Below are 19,389 nucleotides of genomic sequence, written 5' to 3'. Positions count from 1 at the left end.
ATTAAAGTCAGGCAATCAGCCTCACAGATTAAGTAGCATGTTCCCATTAGAGCTTTTTTTTTTGTACATTCCTCAGCATGCTCCACTGATCGGAACGCTCTCAAGAAAGTCCTAATTCAATCTGAACGGACACCGTTAATAGAGGCCACTTCTAAGTCACTGATGTGCATTTTTTTCTTCTTCTTTCGACAAAAACTCACAGAAAAAAAAAAATCATTTTGACAACTTCATTTTTATTCAAATCACCAAAACAAATCCAAATGGAACCAAATGTTGGAGAACAGAGGCACAGAAATTAGAGTTTTTTTTTTTTTTTTTTCTCGAGGCAACACAGTGAGGATAAAGAATAAAGAACACGCCTATTACTTCATCAGTTTGGTATTAACGCTCATTGAACTGAGCCTGTCGTCCAGCAATGCATCTAAAGAATAAACGCCATCACGCCTCCTTTACGTACGTCCTCACGGCGACCACGTCTCCCATTATGCATTTCTGTTGGGAGAGACAGAGACAGAGAGGGTTAGTGCATCTTCTCTCACACCTTAGCACGCTTCATGAGATTTCTTTTGGTATAACATCCTATTTTTGAGGGGGGGTTTGCCATTTCAGTGCTCAGTAGTTTGGCGTTTCCTGTAGTATAACTCACATTAATGAATATGTATAGTGTATTTATCACACCTTAACAGATCATTCATTTGAAAAAAAATATTATTTTTTTTTTCTAAAGTCAGAAAAACGAATACTTACAGCTACCAGTTTCCCATCTGTGATCTCCCTCTCGATATTTGTTTCCTTGCCATCCCAGCTCTGTTTCTGCACAAGTTTGCCGTTCTCCAGAGACACCACGGTCTGCACAGGACAGAGACAAGCTGTTAATCCCAGCACAGGGGACACTGTGATTTTCTTTTTAAACTTATTTATCTCTCAGCTCTGCAGACCACACTAACCCTCGTCTTCCTATCGTCTGCGGTTGTCTCCTCAAAGGGCTCGTTGAGCTTGAACTTGATTTCAGTAGTTTTGAAGGTGCTCTGAGACTTCAGGCATACGGACCCATCGCCGTCCACGCTCACTACTAAATTGGGCTTGGTCCGGTTCCCCACCTGCCGGGTTGCAAATCCCACTCCTGCAGAGTAGGAAGGCATGAAAATCAAAAAGCATCACATTTAAAATCACATTGTGCACATTTGGGCACCTAATTCAAATATTTTAAATTTAGACAATTACTTCTCAAATAATAATCACTTATAAGCCTATTACGTTATATTTGAGCCACTATTCACATAACAAAGCATTATATATACTTTAGCCAGTTTCAAAAAGCAAGCATAACATTACAGAAATCCACATGCAGGCTTTTTTTTACCAAAAACAAGCTTACACCACTCTCTTACCAATTGCTTTCATGTAGTCATCAAAATTGTCGCTGGAAATCATCTTCCATGTCCCAACAAACTGATCGACCATTTTTGCAGCCTAAGATGCGATATCCTGAACAACAAGCTGTGCGGTGACTCTGAGTCAACTCTCTGCCAGTGTGGGAACCAGCTCCGAGCGCTTTTAAAGGGCCAGTCCTTTTTTTCTGGCAGCGCAGCAGGAACCAATCACAGCCCGCTACGTCACACAATAGAGCGTTCCAATCCCGCCTCTAACCCGCACAGCTGCTAGCGCCTAGCATCTTTCATCGGTTTTAAATGAGTAATCGATAAAACCGTCACTTGTTCACATCACTTGTTTATAATCACATTTAACACTTCTCTGGACATTCGGCATTTAATTCCAACAAAGATAAACGATAATTGTTTTGTTAAGATTTAATATATAATGCGAATTAATGCTAATCAACATTCATCATCATTTACTTCTCGTTAAGTCACTAAAAGCTTTATTAGGGATTAAAAATCTTGTATATTTGTTGTGTATACAATTTTTTCATGATTATTATTTACCCATATATATATATATATATATGTGTATACATATTCTAATTGTTTTCTATGTGCAACTGAGCTACTGTGATCAAGCAATTTCCCTTTGGTGATCTAAATCTGAAACTATTAGAAATATTAAAAGCCATAAAATACGTTTTTGATGTTGAGACACTTTCAGAGAGATCTGTAGTTACTACTATAAATATTTTATTGACTTATTAATTTTTCATCTTATTACTAAATGCACCAGCAATTAATTAAGCATGCGTAACAAGCATTTTTAACGGTTCTAATACAAGACGTGCTAAACACAGACTGCTAGGACATCTCCGGGGTGTCTTTTATCTCATTTTATAGAATAAATAAAAAAAAGATTTCGTTATGCTGGTCACTTTAATGGAATACTTTTTATTTTTGGCTCAGAAGATGAACGTTAAACTTCACCTTAACAGGAAAGATGATAAAAAACACACATATTTACTATGTGAAAAATGGATGTAATAATGGTCTTTCAATGAAAAAGAAAAAAAAAACATTCCATTACAGATGCCTGTGGGACAGAGGGTAACTAACAGAGGAGGCAGGATTTCAGAGATCTGTGACCGGGTGAAAGGTTTTTTCCTGCATCCATAACTCTGTGCCAAATTACATTTCAGTCTGCTGTGTCAAAGGTTGGGGCTTGCATAATGTTCCCTCAAACACTGGAATGGTCTCCTTTATCAGGAATATGTCACATTATGCAAGGACACACTCTGACCCTGTACTGATCACAGCACATTTTCTTTTAGCAGTTAAAGCACTTTAATTGACCTCTTCAGTGTGGAAAATATAAGAGTGGCTGAGGGAGGAACCCGTGTCATGATCATTTAAGCAACACAAGTGTTCAGTGAAACAGATTTATTGTACAGGTCCAACAATATACACAGATAAATACAAATAGATTGAGCATTAGACAGGAACAGGGTCAGTTTTTCGCTGCAGATTTTGCCTGTGGGTCCTTGGCTTTGCAGAGTGACTGAAACGCGCTCAGCATCTCGCGGCTGGTCAACTTTGCTCCCTTCATGACGAGCCTCTGTCCATCCACTGTGGTAAAACAAAGACACGGTGAGGTGACGCAGGAGTACAGTAAACTGTTCAAAAGTTAACTCAGAGCAAAAGTCAAGCGACACACAATGGGGTTCATTGGTTCATTGTTCTGCTGACCTGCAGGAGACATTTTTACATTTGGCCACCATTTGACTCACTGTGTGCGAGTGACGCTCAAACGCATCAGCATGAAACTCCAAGAGCGGGTCACATGATGTTGAGTCAAACGTGACAGATGCTGTGCTGCATTTATAGCGACGTTTGCTCATTTCGCGGTTAAAAGGGGGAGTCCAAGCAATGAAATGCAGTGGATGGAGTCAGCAGCAAAAAATTTAGCCACTTTAACTAAGACACACATAAGATAATCAATCAACGTTGTAGTCGTTTTACCTTTTTATGGGACACGCTGGTTTAAACACATTAATTCAGGTGTTAACCAATGTGTACGCACACCAAAGTGGTAGTGGCACACAAGTAACCTGTTCTGTTCTGTGAGGTAAAGTTGTTGTTTTTGTCAATGAAGTTTGTCTTTGAAGAAAACATAGATCAATGTAACAGCTTCAGTTCCCTTAAGATAAAATGTTCGTTTAAGCGTTTTGTGTTTTAGGAAGGAAAAAATTCATTTTGTCTGCTGCCACTACAGTTCATCAGCTGGCTGCTCAAGTCTACTGTAGTAATACTTCTGTCCAATATAAAATAGTCACGTTAACAGGAACAGACACGCTTCTTCATGATGAATATGTAATTTGTGCTTCTTTAACTTCAACAGACACCAGACCTTTTGCATGTGAATACTTTGCTTTAAAGTCTGAGACCGTGGGTCTCCTCTGAGACAAAGCTTAGAAAAAAATGCTCCCCCTTAGTTTACTTGCTTTTCCTGGATGCCTATGGGGTCACGTGTATGTTATTTAATCCCATAGACGCTCAACAACAGAGACGAGAGGGACTCCTATTGCCATTTGCTGTAAGTTCAGACAAGCCCAAGTACATAAAAAGGTCTGTTTTAATGCATTTATTACTTTGTGACTGTGGGAAAATGAAAAATAAGTAAACAAATCGTCTTTCTCTTATGCTGTGCGATGGCCCTTTGGTTCACTAATATAATACTTTTTCACTTTAATTCACTAAACCTCCTTCAAAACTATATGGAGCCTTCTGTGCTATTTAATTCAACTATTTAATATTAGACAACAACGATCTTCCATAAATTAAGAAAATAGGCGTGGATTAAAATGCACATAATCACATTGTCCGCACAGTTTAATATCCTCTCCCACACAGTTGAAAGTGTTCGGATGACTCTTACCATAAGTAATATCCACTACAGGTTCAGACTTGTCGTGTTTCACCACGGGTATCACCTCACAGTTCATGTTGGTAGACCGGACCTTCTCTGAGGCCACCACGGCCAGGAACTCACTGCGGAGCAAGAAACGAAGCACGTTTCAGACTTATTACATTACAGCGCTGAAGGGCAGTGAGTACATTTGCTGATACGCTTTATATTTCTTTTGCTGCTATACTTAATTCTGACAATAAATGTGAGTTCCTCTGTACGTAGCAGCCACATGGGTATAAAGTAAACCATTTATTTATTTGAGTCATACTTAAATTGAGTACTAGGCGAGGAAAGGATTGCATTTCAGATAATAGGACACAATGACTGCTCACATTTAATAGAAGAATAGAAGAAATAAACTTTATTTCAATCTATTGAATGTGAGCAGTTATTGTGTCCTATTATCTGAAATGCAATCCTAACCATAAAGGTTTATTTAATGAACCTTTATGGTACATTGCAGAGTATTGACACAATCAAATGTACCAGTTTAGCATCTAACCAGAAGTGCACTAAGCAGCAACGTGCACATGCATAGAGCTATATAAATAACAGTAAGGCATATACAGTGTTCAGCCACAGCATTAAAACCACCAACCACGAATAACACTGATGAACTCATTACACTATAATATGTGTACTTGTGGGAAAGCTGAGTGGTGGCATTTATGTGGCTGATACTTTGACGCGTACAGTACCACCACCTGAATGTTGCGTCTTGCATCCCCAGTAAAGCCGCATGCGTTCACTCGGCCATTGCTCGTGCTCATTGCAGGCACTCTCTGCAGCGGACAGAGGTCAGCATGGGCACTCTGACCGGTCTGCAGCTAAATGCAGCCACACGCAAAACAAACTGTGACACCCAGTGGGTTCTGACACCTTCCTATCAGAAACAGGATCAAAGGTTTCAGCCTTGACCCTGTGACTAGTTCACAACTTTAATCTTCCTTGGTTTACTTTTCAATATGCACTGACAGTGTAGTCCGGTTACTCCCTGAATGAGCTGCAGTTTTGGAAATGCAAATGACCCAGCCTTCTAGCCATCAACATCTTCTCAACATCAGTCATCCTTCCACTTGTCCATATCTACTGCTTCTAACAACAGCTATTTAGAGCTATTAACTTGACCAGTTGGTCATAATGTTATGACAGATCAGTGTACATCTGTAAAGTTCATTATATATGGAATAGTCTAAGGACCACAGCTTTTACCAAAATTTAAATCATTTCTATTGTAGACTGAATAATACGAGTTTTCACTTATTATATAGTTGACTCATACTAGTTTTGCTGCACCTTTGAGAGAAAGGAGTTTTAGCATTATGATTCTTCTTGGTGACAAACACGCCTAATAAATTAATAATTCACACGTACAATAGCTCAACATCACTATTTTAAACTACTTTTACCAACCTATTTACAGCCTATGTTTAAAGTTCTACCCGAAAAGAAAGCCTTTAAGACTAAACACGTCTTTTAGTGTTAGCATAGCACAGAGCAGGACTTCAAGGATGAACCTGTCTTCCAGTGGTGACACTCTCAAACTGCGACTTTTATCCACAGTCCAGCGAGGCAAAATCAATCCCCCACGCAGCAGCAGCTTTTCACGGGCACTTCTTACCGTGTGGAACGGATATTGGGCTCGAAGGGACAAAACTGGATCGCTATTTTCTTCACAGCCTTCAACACGTAGGTTGCTTTACTGGGAGCCGCCATGTTTTCTGTTTGGTGACCTCTGACCCCGCCGGAAGTGGGAGGTGACCCGTTTGATCCGCTAGAGGGCGCCAGAGGATAAAGAACCCGCTAGAGTTAGTCTGCGGCTTGGGGCATATAAAAATATAAATACAAATGTATTTGATAAAATATCACTTGCTAACAAATATATAATATATCATAAATAAGAAGTGGATTTTATTGAAGTGGTTATAACCTATTTAATGTATGGATTTAATGTATGGATTTGATTGGTCACAATTTTATTCTTCATTTATTTACTCATTTACTATTTATTACTAGTTATTTATGTTTCTATATGATTATTTTTGTTGTTCTGTTTTTTTTTTAAATGTTTGAAATAAAGAAATAACTAACTAATGTTACATATTGTTAGATTAATGGCATAATTGCCTAAGTTATTTTTTGACTTATTGTTACAACATCAATAAAAATACCAATGTGCTTGCTAAAACAACATTCAAACATGACTTAGGCAATTGTGCTTTTAGGCTAATGATATGTTCACACTGGAGGTATTTCATATATTTAGAGTGAAACCTCCACTTTAAATCATTCTCTGGCTCATGGAGACAAAGCAACAGCGCATTCCTTCGTTATACTCCTTAAAATCATTGACAGTTGCCCTTTCAGTATTTCTGCTGACCTTGCCATTGCTGTGAACTTCCTTCTTGACTGTTGATTACAAGACATTGCTGTTACTTTATCAGGGCTGCTGCACATTTAATAATAGCAGCATTTGTAATAACCCAATGACCTCACCATAATTAGCATATCCTCGGTAGACACAATTAGAACTATAGTACGTAAACAGCGACATCTAGAAGAAAACCGATTGTGTCATCTTTTAACGGCAAACAGCACTAAGCCAAGGGACCAAATTACATTAAGGGGAAGAATTGGGGGAGGAGGTCTGTTAGGAACTAAGTCAATAAAGGAGGTGCTGCTCTCCAAACAGACAATCAAACTGACACATCTCATAATCAAATAGACAAGGAGAATGGGAAAAGGCCTCTTGCTAACACCGCTCCCTGAATTCAGCGGATGAAAAGGGTCAAAGGGTGCAAAAAGCTTTGGATTAAGTCAAATTTAATCACTGCATGAAATATGCAAGTGTCTTACATTAGTGGAAGGGGTCGGCGCATATCAAAACAAGCCTTTTGAATTATTGTGCTTACATATCATCTTCTCAGTAAACTGACGATTACTTTTTCTAGTGTTCAGATTTCTGTCGCTGTGCCCGTAAACGACTTGTTTTGAAAAAAGAGGAAATACATTGCATGCTAATCACCTTATCTAACCCTTCTGGGCTAAACTCTGCTACTGCGTTTGCACTTCTTTGACCTCTCTTCGCTATAGCAGGGTATTTATAGGCGCACTGTTTTCAGGGCTGTGTTAATGTGTTATCAGATCTGAACACCCAAGCCAGTACAATTTATCCTAACTTTAACAGGCCTCCAGTCTCTTTCCTGAACGACACCGTGACCCGGGCCTGTGACAGTTGGACAGTGGAGACAGGGGGCTCTATATTTAGGCCACTCAGAGACAGAAGCATTTCCTATACACACCCCACACGAACACACCACATACGCACAACATGCTTTATAAGTGGCTGTAAGGGCCGTGCCGTATGCGGAGCAGTGAGGGAGGCGGGGAGAGAGCGCTCAGAAAACAATGAATGCTCAAGGGGACGGCTGACCTCAAAGGGGGAGAAAAAAAAAAGGTATTGTCTCGGTGCAGAAATTCATCCATCAAGGTCTCTGCCTGACCACAATAATAAGTTATAAAATGGTCTTAAAAGGAAGCAGCGTTGTTTAGGATGTTCTGCCTGTACCCTCCTTTAAAAACATCAGCACTACTAGTTCTGTCGTTGTTGTTTCTGACATTTGAGGTCACGCCTTGTACTGCTAACATGGTTTAGCGTGTCACAGCATTGGTATTCACACTTTTTGTAATGCTCTGAATATAGAGTGCATTAGCTGCGATATTATGAATAAGGAGTCTTGCGTGAGTCACCGCCTCATAAAGGTTTCTTTTTGGATATACCAGAAAATTCACTTCCAGACAAAAGGCGCTTCCTCCCGGAGAGCGAGGAAGTGGCACTTTGGTATTACTGTAACCATTATGTTCACTCTTCCAGGTGTGTCTCAGGAGCTCCTGGGAATCTCGAGGGCGTTTCCAGGGGTATTAATAACACAATATCACACCAACGTCGGCAAAAATAACTGAAAGAGTGAAACAGAACCACAGCCGCGGCTCATGTTTCTTGGCTTACTTCTGCTTCTCTGCGACATATCAAACCTCGATCAACATGGAACTCATAAATCAAAGAGTCGTAAATCAGTGAGCACGTTTTTTATGCGGCGTGCCTCGGGGCGGTCTAGCTACAAAGCTACAAGTGTGAAGATGGAAATCTTCCGGTGTCTCTTGCACGAATGAGGAGAGCACCTGCAAATCAAATAAATGACACTCATCAGTGCACATGTACAGGTACTCACGTGAGTAGATGTTGTAAGATTAGATACATATCAAATCAAATAAATGCTTTATTTATAGTATAGTTATTCCGTGAGCAAGTAAACAAGCCACATTTGTCTGTTTTTTTTTTACCATAATGTACCTTATGTCACATTGGATGTATTAAAATGATAGAGATTAACTCTAACATTTCCCACAATGCCCTGCAGTGCTCTTTTATGTAACTATTTGAGCATACGAAGACATAATCTGTAGTTGAACCGTTCGCAAAAGTGACCTACATCATATGGTGTACAGTATGTCACACTGGAAGTAATAAAGTGGACGTGGAAATGGACGAACAGCTGCCAAAGACCAGATTAAGTTTGACAACATTTCCCATAATGCCTTGTAATCCCCATCGTCGCAGCTATTCGTGGATACGAAGACGCAATCTGCAGTTGAGTTGTTGTTGTTGTTTTTTCTTTTAAGAAGTGACACAGCATCAGTTAAAACTATACCCGGAGTCAGAGGAGGCAGAGCGACGGCTGACTACGTTTCCCATGAATCTGTGCGCGGCTGCTCTCCGCCTCCCGGTCCAGCAGAGAGAGTCCTGGCGGCGCACAGAGCGGAGCAGCAGACAGAAGTGAATGTGAATAGGTCCGTGTCTCTCTCATGGACTGAAATGCGCGCAGGGCTGAAGAAAGAGTCGCATCGCTCCGCGTTACATCTTTAATCTAGAAGAAAAAGGAGAAGAAGAAGAAGAAAAAGAAGAAGAAGAAGAAGAAGAAGAAGAAACCCAACCACTCTCAATGCAGCCAGCCGCTGAATGCTGAATTCTGGACAGACCTCTCTTTCTCCGGTGAGTGCCCTCGCTCACATCTTCACACTTCTGCGCGCAAAAGTTGTTTTCTTATTCATCTGCTCCGCGGCGAGATTCCGTGCGTGTTGCGCTCGCGTGCATCTTTCGCGTATTGCGTCGTGAAACTTCCCTGACAGCAAATAGGAGTTTGTTACTGCGGCAGCCTCGGTGGTCTGTGTGTGGCGGAGGAGCCTGATTCGAGGAGCGGTGTCAGTCAGGCTGACACAAGGACTTGTTGCCCTCCACGGAACGTGTTGTTTTTCCTGTTAATATTAAAACGGTGGAAGGCTCTCGGACTAATCCGTCGTGACTCATCTTCGTTTGGTCTGGTTTAAAAGTGGCTGGGAGTTTTTTTTTAATTTATTATTATTTTTTAAATTATTATTATTCTCAGGTCCGTTTCCTTTAATCTTTTAGTCTGCCGCAGACTCAGTTTCATGCTTCCATGTCACCTTAGCATTCCCATGGCATTAGTTGTATGCGCAGTCTTGCCAAAACATTAGGTCCACCCGTGACAACAATTCTGCTATCCTGCGGTGAACCCTAAACCCTTCATGACTGTTATCGTGTTCGGTTTATGTTGAAACAGAAGAAGAAATTATATAATTCAGCTTCATGGTCGTTTTGAAGGATGTAGTACGCAGTTCTGTTGAACTATACGAATGTATATTCACCAATCAGTCATAACATTATGACCACTGACAGGAGAAGAAAATAGCATTGGCCATATGTTGACTATTCGTTCTGCTGGGAAACCTTTGGACCTGGCATTCCTGTGGATGTTGCCTAGACATGTGCCACCCACCTAAACCAGAGCAGCCACCCCACCCCACCCCATAGCGATGACAGGCACAAAAACGGTTTAGGAGCAACTAAAAAACATTTCACTAGACTGATCAAGTGTCTGTAGGATGACCTGGAAGCAGCCTAATCCACAGTGGCCCCTCCCCTCAGCGCATGGGACCTAAAGACCCCCACTAACAACATCCTGTTGCCAGACGCCACAGAAGGTCCGTTCTTTGATGAGTCACAGCTGTTTTGGAGACCTGCACAACATTAGGGAAGGTGGTCGTAATGTTACACCTGATCGGTGTATGGAGTGTGAACACTAATGTGTTTGTCTCATCGTTGACATGCACAGAATGTTTTTTTTTGGCCATGTGATCGCCTCTTTCATGGGTCATTTGTGGGAAACTGTCTGATCTTCAAAACCTCAAGACACGTTGTTTAGATGCGATTGTGCTTCAGCGGTTTTGGTCCATGTGTCATGTGTGTGGATGTGTCATGTGTGTGGTTGCTGCACAGCCCTCTGGACATCCTGAGACTCTCGTAAACAGTGACAGGGCTGTTATTTTGGAATGCAGTTGTTTGCACAAGTGTACCTAATGAAGTGGCAAGCAGATTTTTTTTTTTCCACACAGAATCATGCCGTCGTTCACACACACACACACACACACACAACATATGTGTATGTAGATGGTCATGTGTGCGGACCCTCCGGGACACCCTCAGACTTTTATAAACAGCCGTCCTTATTGACACTGACATGTACAGCCTCCCCCCTTGCGTAGCTTAAAGCTGGCACGCATGAACAAACACACATAGTCGTACCATGCAGACGAGGCAGAAGCGCGACCGCTATGCTACGACCATCCTTCTCCGTAATCGTGAATAGCAATTTCCCCTACGCTCACCTGCCAAATAAATAAACATCCCCTTTCACACTCTGTCAGTTCTCCTCCAGTTCTCTCTTTTCTCCCCCGTTTCTCTCTTAGTCACACACACATGGGCAAACAGAGTCGAATGCCACCGACAGCACCCACCCCCCTCCACCCCTTCAGTTGATGTTGTTGAATATGTTGGCAGAGCATTAACCCAGCAGCAGCAGCAGCAGTCTGGCTTTCACAGAAGTCGACATTCACTTCAGCAAACACAGATTGCCCTTTGTTTTAGCTTCCCTTTGCATTCGCTGCACTTCCTCGTCTTACCGCTAAACATTGATGGGTTGTTTTTCGAGAAGAAGGCAGTGAATGGCCACCTCCACGGCAAAACTAGTTAACAGAAGCGTGTTGAGCGCTGGCCTTGAGCGTTTAAAACCTCTGAACTCTTTCTGTCATTATATTGTGTTTTACAGAAAGTAGCTGTCAGGCTTTGTGCGCCTTTAACGTGCACGTGTCAGGAGGGTCAGAAGTCTGTGTTATTGGCTAAATTTCAGTCACTCCATGCGGGCGATTGCCGAAAGTAAAGGGACAGCAGCGTGGCAGATGCTCTGAGGACTATTTTAACTTCAGAGTATTCATAGCCTGCTGCTAATGCAGGAATTTGCATGAAGACGAGTCCGGGTACGTGCAGCTGTTATACGTAAGACGGCGAGATCAGTGAGAAGCAAAAAGGGCCAAGACTGAAGGCGAGATCGATGCCTGTGTGGAGTTTTATTCAATCAGGACCGCTGCACCTTAACCTTGTTTCTGCCCAAAGAAGTTTAAGTTCCAGGAACTTTTTCCAAGGAACTAAAAGGTTTCCTCAGGCCGTTGTTAGTGTGTGCTTTTTTCGCCACAAACCTTCAGAAATTTAACAAATTATTATTATTCTCCATGTCACTTTTGGCTACACAACAACTAAAGTGTCAAGCCCATTGTCGCTTCGCAAATGGGGGTCACTGATTCAACACAGGTGGATTCCAATCTCAAATGCAAAGCTAGCAAACAGATTTTGTGAGCTATCGGGCTGGCGCCACCTACAAAATTCCTACGCTTAAGCAGTGAAAGTGCTACCATCCAAGCAGTGACTTTTGGTTAAATAATGTCCCTGGAACTTCATTTGGACCGTGATTCCTGTGGCCCGCTTAGTTCCTCCACAGGTTCCTAGTTCTTTGGGAAAGGTGCAGGTGGAAATGTGGCTGTAGACCAAAAAGCAGAGAGTACCTCCAATGTTTTTCTTCTTCCTTCTGGATCAGCAGATATAAAATACTCACTTTTACTTTGGTACAACCAAACACAAGATTCAGTTGTATTCATTCTGGTCTTGGCTTATAAGTGGTAGTCTACGGTTGTTCAGGCGCAAAAAGTGGGACTTTTTTTCATTTCAATTATCATATTTCAATAGTAAAACAAAGATTTCATGTTATATTGGGCTGTGGTGAAATGACTTTGCAGAAAGTCATTTGCATGACCAAAACTGCTCTGTATTCAGGAGGGGCGAGGCTCAACATCTGCCTGTACTCCTGCACTCATTAAAACCGGTCGTGATGTGTCTGGGCTGATAGAGAACTCGGTGATGTTGCGGTGCCGGCGCCCGAAAGGCTAAACTATAATCGCGCTCCGTCTGACTGCTTTGCGAGTGGAGTTTCATCATAGGCTGTCAAGATGTCATTAAGCCGACTACACACATTTCACAGTTGCTTAGGCTTCGACAAGCAAGAACCTCATCCCTGTCATTGGTAGGCAAACAGTGGAGTGTTTGACTGAGCACCCCACGATTACAATTACCCCGCTCGCCGTGTTTGACACCCCTGTCCATCTGAGACACACACCACAGGGAACAGGAGCAGAGATTGGAGTCTGGAGGATGCGGGCGTTGCTGTGACTACCAAAATGTGGTCATAAAACGTCCACCTTTGGACTGAGTGCGACTCTGTTTTAAAAAAAAGGGAAATACTGCTGTGTGCTGTGTGTCCTGTTAGTGATCTGGAACAAAGCAAAATAGATGAGCTTAATCTAATTGTTTCCTCCTTAGGCAGAGTTTCTGTTTTTTTTTCCTGCTTTGGGGGAATAACTGCAATGAGGAAGATTTGAATTTATTTGTTTTTCACAGTGTTCACTGTCTCCTGTGTAACCATGGCAACGTCGCCGGGGAAGTTTGCACTTTAACCAACTCGGATTTATTATGAGGACAAAAATAACCAAAAAGACCTTGTTCCGAGTTGACCCCTTCAGTAATTTTTACTCAGCTCAGGGTTGTTTGCAGCTTTACGAAGACGCGGCTTTCTTCTCACATTCTGTGTGGGGTTAACTGTGAGAAAGAGGAAACACACAAGAGCCCTACGCACGGTTTGTGGCCTTTTAGCAGTCAAACACGCTGCGGTTTAGGGATGCCTTTTGCTTGCTGCAAATTGTGAAAGAAACACCCAATTGTGCTACTTTGTAGCCTAGTTTCCACTCCCACCCCTTCAAAAAAAGATTCAGTTAAAAGCTTCACCAAACTCCAGCGTAATGTTTAATTTTTATTTAATATCGAGGGGTTTGATGCTCATTATATTTTTGATCTCTCACTGAATATAGCGATGCTCATCTATCTCAAATCATAATCCTTAAGAGGTCTCTTTTCCCTCTTAGAAAGAAACTGAACATCGGGCTGATGGAGAAATATTCATTAACTCCGACTACAGATACTGTCGCCTGTCCCCCACTTGTAAAGATTAGAAGGTTCGGAGTGAGAAATGAGATCAGAGAGGGGATTGAGAAAAGCAGAAACCTATTAGGCGCAGGCTTTGACAGGCAAGGAGGGCTAAAAAAAAAAAAACAATTTAGAAAGCAATTCTAATAATAAAAAGAGGATATTGATCTACGCCTCGTGAGTCATGTTCTCACAGGTTGCTTCTCTGTGTCTCCTCAACACTATTGACCCTTGCGGGATTGATCTTTCATTTGCTTTTACAGCATAAAGGGCGCTCGGCGTGCTTTTCCAAATCCATTTGTGGTAGTTATTAGAGCGCCCAAAGCGCCTCCTCTTCAGACGGGAGTACACAAGGGGTGCACTTGACTGATCTTCAACAGGTTTTTTTTTTCGTTTAAAAATGCAAATTCTCTCTGCGAAGCAGCCAAGGCTACAGGAAGCTGCAAAACGACTCCCCTCTTTTTCACATCTGTCACAAAATGCGCCTACTGTAGCAGCTTATTTAAAACAGGGAAACTACCTAATGTTCATCAGGGCTAAAATAGTACCAGAGTTTAAGTCTTGAACCGCGTTTTGTCTCCTTTTCTGGAAAACGTCGTAAAAAACCCATCATCCATTAAAGAAGTGGCTGATGTTCACAGTCCTCTGGCGTTAAACAGTCAGAACGGATGATGGCGGCTCGAAAACTTTTGCTGCGTCATTCCTTTCAAATTGAAATTGTGTGCGTTCGGTATGTTTCACTTCTTAATGCCTAGGCAGTGCCAAACGCTTTTGAAGTGATGTAAGCACGCCAAACGTAGGAATGTAAGCACGCCAAACGTAGGAATGCAAAACCTCCTGCGTGTGTGTGTTTTTTCAAACGGCTCATTGCCCATTCTTGAGGCTCGACTTGTTTGTCTTGACGTACACTTGCTGGAATCCTGCCTAAACATGTCTAGAGACAAACACTGTACGCGCACCAGAGACGGAGTGAAACACCTGTCGTGCTTCAGGTTGCTGAAATGCAACTACATATATACGAGCCCCGTGTGGGTGGACACGCGTGCGTAAATTTAATGCATTTTCCTTCCATTGTCAGACGCCTGCAGATTTCCACACTCGACCGTGGGCCAGCTACGCGAACTCCCTTTCACACGTGCAGACCGTTGACTGCACATGCTACGGGCAAACCCACTGTGGATTCCGATCCTCGAAAATCCCGTACAGTAGCGCGGGCTTCGGTGTTCAGACCCGGAGGTTGCCGCCTGGCGCAGACGCGCTGTTGTCAACTCACACCGGCCCTCAGCAATTTTCTCACAGACGCATCAGCTCGTGTTTTGTGGCGCTGCGCCTACTAAACCGTCCTCGCCTCTGCGCTAAGGAGAGAAAGAGACGGAGCGCGTGAACGCTGTGAATGCAATTAACTGAGATTGCCTGGGAAGAAGCTCCCAGGAGTCGCAGGTAACGCAAGCTGTTGTTGGCCCCCAGTTGTTAGGATTCGTGTCAAGGGGAGGGTAAGGAATTTGAAATGTCTCGCGTTCTTCCACGCCTGTCATCCCTGCTACTCCGAGCCGCCGTATCTCATCTGTCTTGCCCCTTTAAAATTATAGCGCCAAGTCCCGAAAGCGCTACAGTGGAGTGGTTGCCGAGCTCGAGTTCAGAAACCGAACCCTGTCCGCCCGTCAAGTCTGTGCGATGCAGTTTTAACCTCCCGAGAAAGAGAACAAGTAGAAACTGAAGAAAGGAACGTCACGCCTCATGTTTTCTCACTTATCTCATGACATCTAGCTATGGTACACAGACAGTGGGAGCTTTATCTGCTGAGGTTTGAGGAGATCTGGTGTAGATGCTGATGAATGGATTTATGTTATTTGTTTTCATGTTCAAAGAAAAGAGAACTCCAGGAAGTAAATCAAGATTACTTCAGATAACCAGTCATGAGTACAGGTTTTCGCCAGAGAGATAATTGCCACTGCAAATAAATGTGAGCTTAGTCAACTGATGGACTGGTTTGTTGTTTAGTATGCCTCGCGGCTAGAGCAGTTTCCAGTTCCGTCTTTGAATTCTTTGCTTTTGAGGGCAGCTACCCGCTGTTGCTGTTGCTGTTGCTGTTGCCTCTTTAAGACAAATGGAGTGAAGCCAAGGACTGGGAGGGGACAAACAGCAACATCCTTTCTGCAACAGTGGCGGCAAGGTTTGTGGGAAGTGTGGTTGTGTTTGCTATTGACACAATTGCAACTTCTCACACCTCAGAAGTGCCTGAAATGTCCGTGCTGGTGTTGTGTGCGCTGTAAACAAGCGGTAACCAAATGATTAATGGCGTGCTGAGGGTGTGAAGGAGTGAGGTGAGGTGAGATGAGATGAGGTATCGGACGTCCGGCACGGTCGAGTGAACGTGTAGTGTGTATAGACTTGTCCCTTCTCCTTGGTGGAAAGCGCTGCTGATGCAGCGGACGCACGGACACACAGTCGCTGCAGGGCTGAGATGCTATAGTGTTGCCTAAGGGGAGGACCTTCATCTTACACTCGGCTGGCAAAAACACTGCAGCGAGGGTGCACACACACACACACACACACACACACACACACAAACCTCACACGTATTGCACTTACATGGGGCCTGCATCCACACTTAAACACATACTGAACCGTATCTGCATTTGGCGCAGCCCACTCATTTTTCGATGAGAACAATATCTTCTTGTAAAATAATTTCCTTCTTTGTTTCTTCCTCTCGATTGGATTTAACCACGCGATGCTCTGCACATGCAGGCCTTTGCCCTCGTCTGCATCTCTCACTGTGTTTCTGTGGGTGTCTGGACTGAAAACTGTCTTGTGTATTTAAAGTAGGAAGCATTTAATCATTTGCTAATTGTTATCAGTGTGAGGATTACTTCATAAAAACGAGCTGCGTGTGAAAATAAAGACGGGTGAAGCCAGTAAGGCAGTCTGTTTCCGACTATTCTGGTTCTTAAAGAGAAGTCTGTGAGAGAAATTATCCTACGGTTCTCGTGATTTATTACCTCGGTGAACGTTTTCCTGGTGAACTTTCTTCAAGATGCCGTATTGTTCTGTTCCACTGAGTAAAATAGACGATAAAGCGGGGTGCGTGAAAGATACTGTGGAGCCAAGATCGCAAAATACCACATCCAATGGTAGTTCACAAATCATGGGTGACGGTCACGGTGGCTACGTCCATATTAGCTGTAAAGGCCTTTTAAACAGGAAGTACAGCGTGTTACTTCTACTGGGAACAAGCTAGACAGTTCTTGTTAGTTCTTTGGAAACACAAACGCCAGCCAGGTCACCGCAGCCTCGTTATTCTAACGAGACAGGTATGGCTTCATACCTTAATGTCCTCTCAGTACCCACATCCGCCATTTTTGCAAATGTTGGTCAGCTCATCACTCATGAACTCACAACTATGCAAATTTCCAGTTACCACAAGGGAGTTCACCCGCAGTTTATTCCTGAACACAGTAAATGTGTGCCCATTTGATATGTACCAAGCGTTAAACTCGGCAAATGTTAATGCAAGAGGCCGATGATGTGACAGTAGCTGCTCGGTTCATGTTTTCACGGTCAGTTTATATCTGCAGCTGAATGAGGATTATTGTGGACTTAAACACAAAGAGCTGATTGTTGGCTGTGGCTCTGATGTCTCCATGTGTATATTTGTAGCATTTGTAGCATTTTTTTGTGTGTGTGTGTCTTCCACTTGTGCGTGTGTATACAGCAGCTGTTTGTGTCTGTATATCAGGTGGAGCTGTAAGGTGCACACATGCAGGTGATAATGAGGTGAGGTCTCGTGCTCTAGACTAGAGGGAGGTTGTTTGGTTCGCTTTCGTGCGGTCGGGTGACTGATGAGACGGCCAGTGGATTGGCTTTCATCCATCACATAGGCCCTCAGGCTGGCTAACATCATTTTACACATTTTCTCCCTTTCCGTGTCTGCCATTCCCCCGTTCTTTCCCCCTTTTCTTTTGTTTCTTATGCTCCATCATCTTCTCTCCAGTGCACCTTATTACTCCTTGCCCCACCACCTCCTTTTCTTTCTTCCCTCTTCATCTTCTCTTGCATTCCAGCCTCTCTCTCTGTCCACGTCTTGCTTATTTCCTCCAACTTGTCTGCTTTCCATTCCTCTTTTTTTTATATATATATATATTTGTCACTGGTCTCTTGCTTGTACCTACTTTCTTTCTTTCTTAGCTTCGGGGAAACGTCTGAAAAAACCTGCATCCACAGCGCCGGCCTTGATCTTGAACAGAAGTAGTTGGACACACACACACACACACACACATATATGCACAAAGACGGTCTGTCCTGCTTACAATTAAAGCGTACCTCCCTCTTCCCTTTTCCCAGGCAGGCTCATAATAGGAAATGCCCCTGTTATCTCGTCGGGTACCAGTGTATTAATATAAGCCGTGGACAAACAAGGTGGGTACGTGCTCGGCTTGGCCCTGCGCTCTGATAAAAAAGATGATGTTACGAGGCCGGCATTCTCAAACCGAGAGCTTTCTCCCGAGAGTTTTGCACTTATCAGTGTCGCAATGTGGCACAAGAAGGTGAAGAACAGATAAGTGAGGAGAGAAAAGGGAGAAGTGTGGAAAATGAAGCGACAGGTGGAGTTCACCCGTGTCAAACTTTGGGTTTTATGAGTGTGAGGTGGTGTGTTTTTTGTTTTCGCTTTTTTGGTTGCCTGGACAGAGGACGCAACGCACAAGGTCTGCAAAAGCTCTCACAGTGACATCAGTGATTGTATCCAAGGGGATGGAGTCCTTGTGTTTAAGATTTTTTTTCGGGAAAGAACGTACATTTAATTACTTTACAGAGCTCTCTTGTGCACGAGGATAGAGTGCTCTGCTACTTCCCCGCCTAACGGCGCGACTAACGAATATTAAATCAATTAACCAATTACTTGCAGTCTAGAAACTGTCAGACAGTGGTGACGGCTAACGTCTGCAGCAATTGCAGTTGAAGATGCATTTTGGAAAACCAGAGATATTCAGTTTTTGGTGAAAATATAACTGGACAAAATCTCCTCGACGTGTTCAAGAGATTTTGGCACCAGCACGCTGGCTGAACTTTTTAGCCCTGGAAGTTTGTGCTTACTTCTGCAATTGAGGATGTGGCTGCACGACATGGTTGCACAACAAAAGGAATCCACTCACGTTGGCCAAGCAGGCTCTAGACACACCTGCTTGGCGAACTGGTGAACTACAAACTTACAGTTGCTCCTATAACCTAGAATAGCAGAATCTAAACCTCTTGCTTCACCCACACATGGCTTCCATTTTCGTTGTCACAATTTTGTCTTTAGGATTTATATCAAGATGGCAAGAAACTCTCAACGCGCTCTGCGTCAAGTGCTTGCTTCCTGCTTGTTAGCTTTGCCAGTAAGGGGACGAGTACACCGGTGCGTTTTGTATTTGCACCGTCCAGTCTTGTCGCACGGCTCCGTGTCAACCAGTCATTTTATAATGTGGCGACCAACACGTCTCACAGACTACTTTCTGTTCCCTCAAAGGTCGGCACAGTCGAGACATCATGACGATGTGTGGGTTCAGTTTTGCTTTGTCCGCAAGAAATGGTGCCCTTTCAGTGAT

The 19,389-nt window shown here is 43.1% G+C and overlaps 3 protein-coding genes across 4 annotated transcripts in view; 1 reads left to right on the top strand and 2 right to left on the bottom strand.

Moving 5' to 3' along the window:
• Nucleotides 1–213: 213 nt before the first annotated feature.
• Nucleotides 214–1,562, bottom strand: fabp4a (fatty acid binding protein 4a). The gene is made up of 4 exons (XM_047604166.1): nt 1,392–1,562; nt 948–1,123; nt 748–849; nt 214–492 (listed from the first exon to the last, which is right to left on the bottom strand). Exons 1-4 carry the CDS (start codon nt 1,462–1,464, stop codon nt 439–441), a joined length of 405 nt encoding a protein of 134 aa, XP_047460122.1. The 5' UTR covers nt 1,465–1,562; the 3' UTR covers nt 214–438.
• A 1,248-nt stretch (nt 1,563–2,810) lies between these two features.
• Nucleotides 2,811–6,132, bottom strand: mrpl53 (mitochondrial ribosomal protein L53). The gene is made up of 3 exons (XM_047604171.1): nt 5,975–6,132; nt 4,321–4,433; nt 2,811–3,011 (listed from the first exon to the last, which is right to left on the bottom strand). The coding sequence occupies exons 1-3, from the start codon at nt 6,067–6,069 to the stop codon at nt 2,893–2,895; spliced, it is 327 nt and encodes a 108-aa protein (XP_047460127.1). The 5' UTR covers nt 6,070–6,132; the 3' UTR covers nt 2,811–2,892.
• Nucleotides 6,133–9,090: 2,958 nt separating this feature from the next.
• The window catches only part of pag1 (phosphoprotein membrane anchor with glycosphingolipid microdomains 1), a 46,336-nt gene continuing 36,037 nt past the window's right edge, over nt 9,091–19,389 (top strand). Inside the window, exon 1 of one of the 2 annotated variants that reach the window (XM_047604842.1) lies at nt 9,091–9,406. The gene's annotated coding sequence lies outside the window, so the exon portion shown is untranslated. The remainder of the gene's footprint in view (nt 9,407–19,389) is intronic. The other variant, XM_047604841.1, reaches the window with a different exon arrangement.

This window comes from Mugil cephalus, chromosome 14 (assembly GCF_022458985.1).
Source record: "Mugil cephalus isolate CIBA_MC_2020 chromosome 14, CIBA_Mcephalus_1.1, whole genome shotgun sequence".
NCBI classification, from domain to species: Eukaryota; Metazoa; Chordata; class Actinopteri; order Mugiliformes; family Mugilidae; genus Mugil; species Mugil cephalus.
The sequence above is the reverse complement of the archived record's forward strand: the minus strand, read 5'-3'. Positions and strand labels throughout refer to the sequence as shown.

Coding starts and splice junctions, on each gene's coding strand:
- fabp4a (XM_047604166.1), bottom strand. CDS start 1,464: ATGGTCGATCAGTTTGTTGGGACATGGAAGATGATTTCCAGCGACAAT. Junction 850..947: donor CAGACGATAGGAAGACGAGG/GTTAGTGTGGTC, acceptor TGTCCTGTGCAG/ACCGTGGTGTCTCTGGAGAA. Junction 493..747: donor CAGATGGGAAACTGGTAGCT/GTAAGTATTCGT, acceptor CTCTCCCAACAG/AAATGCATAATGGGAGACGT.
- mrpl53 (XM_047604171.1), bottom strand. CDS start 6,069: ATGGCGGCTCCCAGTAAAGCAACCTACGTGTTGAAGGCTGTGAAGAAA. Junction 4,434..5,974: donor CCCAATATCCGTTCCACACG/GTAAGAAGTGCC, acceptor CTTGCTCCGCAG/TGAGTTCCTGGCCGTGGTGG. Junction 3,012..4,320: donor TGTAGTGGATATTACTTATG/GTAAGAGTCATC, acceptor GTTTTACCACAG/TGGATGGACAGAGGCTCGTC.